Here is a 6,022-nt window from a genome sequence, read left to right as displayed (position 1 = left end):
GTAAAAAATTTCAGGTGTAAAAAATTACAAAGGTAAAAAATATAAAAAGTAAAATAATTTAAGTATTTAGGTGAAATGATTTGATGTATATATTGAAAAAAAGTTATTGTAACATGTATATATAAGTTGTAATTAAGCTTATGTACTAATCTGATATCAAATTGGAGATGATAAAATTGGATTGTTTTAAAGAATTGGAGTACTGAATTGAACAAAAAATTTAAATAAAGGACTAAATTAAAAATAACTATTACAACTGTCACATGTCGTGATTGTAAGCTGTCACGTGACAAAATGGTAAACTGACACGTAATAATTTATAATTTTTTACAAAAAAATTAAAAAAATAAAAAATTTTACAATTTGATACGTGTCATGTAGAGACATAGTGTTAACTCCAACTTAACATAAATAATCAAAAATATAGGGACCCAATTAAACTTAACCAAAAAATTGAGATACTAAATTGAACAAATAAAAAATATGATGACCCAATTAAACTTAACCAAAGAATTGAGGTACCAAATGAGTTTAGATGATTGTGCTTTTCATTTGATTTTTCTGTAACCATACTTGATTTTGTGGAAGTTTGATTGAACGATTTCTACTTGAGATTTTCTATTTTTATTAAGAGAATTTTCCAAATTAAAGTTATTGGTGTCCTCTTTTATTATGATTATTTTTATCATTTGTGAAAACTTCGAAAACGATATAAGTATCAGTAACGGACCTACGTATATACGAGGATGAATATGGATAAGTGCACACCTTCATAAATTTATGATCATGCATATAGAGAAAAAAAAAAAAATACCAGAGAAAAGAGTTGCTTCACACTTCAAAGAAAAGAATTCGACAATATAAGACCTCGGAAGAAGGAAATCATCAAAACATGGGGAATGACAATCATCGAGAGAAGCATTAGTATTAAAATAAATTCTGAGTGTTTGCATTTAATATTAAACATAATGTTCATTAATTTTAATGGGTAGTTGATAGTAATATTTTACCAGCCAAAATCTAGTGCCACTATATATATATGTCCTAGAAAAGTTGTTGCTTTTTTGCATCGGCTTGAAGCATTATTTGTTTATATTACCTTAAACAATGTATACATCAAAACCTCGTGGAACCAAAGTGTAACCTACTCTTATTTAAAATACAACACACACGTAAGAAATAGTACTATGCTTTGGGCTTGAAGCATTATTTGTATTACATTATTGTGTTCGTTTGTCCGGTTGTACTTTTTTTACTAATAACACCAGAGACAAGATTTTTCATTTGATTTGCTAGATTTGCTACACGCAATAAAAAATAATTCAGCAATTGAATTAGCAGACAAAAAAAAATCAAAAAACTACATAGCCCTACATTTTCTAATAATATTCTACATTATTTATTTCTCTTCATATTAAAAACATAATCATATCTCTATCCTTTATAATTAATTCGCAATTTTAAGAAAATTAATTAGCTTTGTGGATGATGATAAATTTGTCCATAATTTTTATTACTATTCCAAATTATCTTTAATATATACATTTTTTTTAAAATTAATCCCCTCTTTCCATTTAATATATTTTTAAATTAATCTCTCGAGAGTAACGGTTACGTCAAGGAGACGAGTAAGACTTTATTATTTTTGTACTTTATTTCTAATTTATTATACTTATATTTTCAAATCATAGGGTGTAATATTTTTGAAAATAGTATACAGAAAAATTATTTGGTGGGCCCTAGTCACCATAACTTTTAAGGGACCAATCTGACTCATTTTTAAGTTTTGAAATTGAAGATAAGAAAACTATGGATATTTAATTAATATTGCGTAATGATTGGCGATAGAAATAGTTTTGTAAGAACACCTAATAATTTCTCGTGCATTATTTAGATAAACAAGTGTAAGAGCAAAATAACAAAAGCATCTCTGCAAAGAACATTATTACCAAGTATTTTTTATCTTTTTAAAACTATTTTAGTATGTTTAAGGCTGTAAAAAACAATTGAAGTGATCTAAATTTGTAATAAAATGAATCACTTAAGAATTTAAAGAAAAAGACCGAAATAAATTATTATTATTTTAAATAAATGATTTAAATATAATTTTGATTCTAATATAAATTTATTATTTTAAATTTTTTAATCAAATGTGAAATAATTTTTATGTATGAATTGACTCATATCATATTAATATTATATATATTTTTTACTATACATAAAGGGAATTCCCGTGTCCACATTTCATAATTTCAACTTTACCTTTTACAATTTAATTATTTATTAAATTTTAAAAAATTAACTGTTACTTTTACAAGTTTTTATAAAACTATTTACTTATCTCCTTCTTCTTTTTTCTCTTACTATTCATCGATAATTATTTTTTTCATATTTTCTCCATACATTTCACTTTAATTTTTATAAATATACTTTTATTTTGTTCAGTAACTTAATAACATTACAATATCAATAACTATTAATATAATTCAAAAAATGCGTACACACAGGCGCGATAGCGCATCTGTTTACGCTAATTAGAATTAATGATTATTATTGTGATCAACTTAGAAGAACTTTTTAAAATCATCACTAAATTCAACTACAATTCATGAAATTAAAAAATATGCTTAAAAACAATATGTAAATTCGTAAAATATCGATTAAATCAAAGTTATTTTCACTGAAATTATAATGCAATTTAATTTGTCTAAATAATTGTATAATTGAGTCAACGCTTGAGTTCATCTATATATTCACCCAGCAAGTGATTAATATAGTTGTAAAGCATTTCCCTGAATCTTTGAGCATTGCAAAAATGGAAAGAAGAGTTGCAATTATTGGGGCAGGAACCAGTGGCCTTGTGGCGTGCAAATACCTTCTAGAGTTTGGATTTCACCCAACTGTGTTCGAAGCTGACGATGGCGTCGGAGGGCTATGGAGGCACACTATGGACTCCACCAAGCTCCAGAGCAATAAGCAAGCATACCAGTTCATGGATTTTCCATGGCCTTCTTCGGTAAAAGAAGATAATCCAAATCACAACCAAATGGTAGATTATCTTAACTCCTATGCTCAACATTTTTCCCTCATTCCTCACATCAGATTCAACTCCAAAGTCATTCATATAGATTATGTTGGTGGAGAATCTGCTGAACAAATGAAGTCATGGGAACTGTGGGGTGGTAATGGCACACCCTTTGCCTCCAAGGGAACTTGGCATATTTCTGTGCAACATACCAAGAATTTATCCCTAGAGGTATCTCTCTATGTCTAACCAACTCTTACTTTCATTTCTCTATTTCTTCATCTCTCAATAAGTATCTCCTTCATATTCTGGTGTTCTCTTGCTACCTATGTATGCACAAACATCATTTTCTTGAATGATGAAAGAAGGAACATGTTTCTTTGATTTTTTTCGTTGAAAATGAGAAATTTGAACACCATATAAGAATGAAGATCCATAAACTCATCGTCTTTAAAGTTTTAGGTTAAAAATGATGTCAATTCCTTATATGTAAATTTGACTCATGTCTCATTGGTGTTATATCTCTTCGGTGATCATGTCTCTGACCCGATTCTATTTGTCATTTACAATGGTGTATTTTGTTTTATAGTAATGATGTACCAAATTGAACATTTGTATGAACAGGTACACAAGGCTGAGTTTGTTGTTCTTTGCATTGGAAAATACAGTGGTCTTCCAAACATTCCTGAATACCCACAGGGACAAGGACCAGAAGTTTTCAATGGCAAAGTTATGCACTCCATGGACTACTCCAATCTGGACAATGACACTGCTGCTGAATTGATCAAAGGAAAAAGAGTCACAATAATAGGCTCTCAAAAATCTGCTATGGATCTTGCAGCTGAATGTGCAAATGCAAATGGTGAGAACTTGTTTTGGTTACAAAATTTTCTCCCCAACCTGCACAAGAACTTATCTGAGTTCTGTCCTACAAAATCACTTTTGCAGGAGTCATGCATCCTTGCACAATTATCCAAAGAACTGCATACTGGTTTTTTCCAGATTTCAACAGTTGGGGACTCATTGTTGGATTCTTATTTTTCAACCGCTTTGCAGAGCTTCTTGTTCACAAGCCAGGAGAACCCTTCCTTCTTGGCCTTCTGGCCACTTTACTTTCACCATTGGTAACACTAACTGACATATTTCTGTGTCTACTTGAAAAATAAGAAAATTAAGTTTCAGACAAGTTATATTCCTGTTCTTAGTTTATGTTCCTACGAATCACATGTTCCATTATTATTAACTTTCAGAGATGGGGAATTGGTAAAGTATTAGAAAACATTCTTAAATGGAAGTTGCCATTGAAGAAGTATGGACTTGTACCTAGTCACAGCTTTCTTCATGACCTCTCCTCATGTCTGCTTGGAGTATTTCCTGATAATTTCTTTGACAAATTAAATGAAGGAAGCATTGTAATAAAGAATTCACAAAGCTTTAGCTTCTGCAGAGAAGGTTTAATGATTGCCGGAGAAGCCAAACCCTTAGAAACTGATATAGTCATTTTTGCCACTGGATTCAAAGGTGACGAGAAAATCAAAAACATATTCAAATCCCCAATTTTTCAAAATCACATCCTTGATCCAGCAACTTCCACAGTTCCTCTCTACAGGTCAGTCTAAAATCTGTCTGAAATATATAAATTTTTAATTTAGTTTAACATCGTTTAGAAATCAACATTCTAGATTTGGTTTTGACATGTTCGGTTGTTTTAGTAATATGAAAAAAATGTAACCGTGGGCTACGTTGTACTGTTTCAGACACATGATTCATCCTCGGATTCCTGAGTTGGCAATAATAGGATATGCAGATAGTGCATCTAATATTTTTGCGTCGGAAATGAAGAGTTTATGGGTGGCAAATTTCTTGGATGGAAACGTTGAAGTGCCAAGTATAAGAGAAATGGAGAAGGAGGTGAAACTGTGGGAAGATAACATGAAGCGATATGAAGGAACATATTTTTTGAAATCATGCTTTGCTCATTTTAGCATTTGGTATCACGATCAACTTTGCAAAGACATGAAGCATAATCCCAAAAGAAAGAATGGTTTTTTTGCAGAATTGTTTGAACCATATGGTCAAGCTGATTATGTTGGTCTTACTCGTAAGTAAGTGAGAATTTGAAAGGATTGTATGATTTCTTTTTTTGGATGTTGCATCTCTTCCATAATCACGATTTGTATGACCCTTTGATTCCTCAACTTGTACGTTAATTTCTTTAATTGAGTTTTATAATCCAAACATTTACTTTCAAATCCACCAAAGATTCAATTAATAATAAATAAATCCACCACCATGCAAACATTTTGTCTCTAAATCCCGAAAGTAATCAACTAAGAAAAAGTTCTACCTATCCAAATCTTACTTTTGTTTTTCAATCTTTACAAAAAAATAATATATTTTCTACCCTAATAATAACATTCATATAATATTTAGTTAAAGTGAAAGTGTCCGAGTTATTAGATTATTACTACATAAAATGTCAAGTGAAAATGTTTTCTAAATCTTCTAAAATAAGTTTTTCTATAAAGCTATAAATTTTAAAGGGTTTTTTAGGATTGTGAGAGAATTCAGGGTGTGTTCGAAAATCCTTTTGAAAAGTTAATCCTACTTTATTTAAAAAAATCGATTTTGATTGATGATGAAACTAAAAAAAATTAGTTTTTGTTTGATATGAATTTTACATCTTCAATTGATTTCTGAAGATTTCATTATGACGAGAAATTTAATTACTGAATTTTAAATTCTTTTTTATTAATGTTGCATTGAATTATTTTTCTTCACCTATATATTTACTTAATTTTTTTTATCATAACTATCTTTTGTTTATATATGTGTGACAATTTTTTATTTATGAATTTCGTGACATCCCATTTAAATAGAATAATTCTATTAAATAAAATATCACATAAGTATCATATAAATAGAAGCATGCGACAAAAGTTATTAGTATCAACCAATCGTCCATAATATAAGATAAGGCCTAAAACAAATGGCAAT

The 6,022-nt window shown here is 29.4% G+C and overlaps 1 protein-coding gene across 1 annotated transcript; it reads left to right on the top strand.

Moving 5' to 3' along the window:
• Window positions 1-2,772: 2,772 nt before the first annotated feature.
• Window positions 2,773-5,244, top strand: LOC114196201 (putative flavin-containing monooxygenase 1). Its single transcript, XM_028086766.1, has 5 exons — window positions 2,773-3,256; window positions 3,650-3,887; window positions 3,974-4,149; window positions 4,276-4,634; window positions 4,783-5,244. The coding sequence occupies exons 1-5, from the start codon at window positions 2,816-2,818 to the stop codon at window positions 5,132-5,134; spliced, it is 1,566 nt and encodes a 521-aa protein (XP_027942567.1). The 5' UTR covers window positions 2,773-2,815; the 3' UTR covers window positions 5,135-5,244.
• Window positions 5,245-6,022: the final 778 nt, after the last annotated feature.

Source organism: Vigna unguiculata, chromosome 9 (genome assembly GCF_037176805.1).
Source record: "Vigna unguiculata cultivar grain cowpea cultivar isolate G323 ecotype 2 chromosome 9, ASM3717680v1, whole genome shotgun sequence".
NCBI lineage: Eukaryota > Viridiplantae > Streptophyta > Magnoliopsida > Fabales > Fabaceae > Vigna > Vigna unguiculata.
This window is presented reverse-complemented; position numbering and strand designations above follow the sequence as displayed.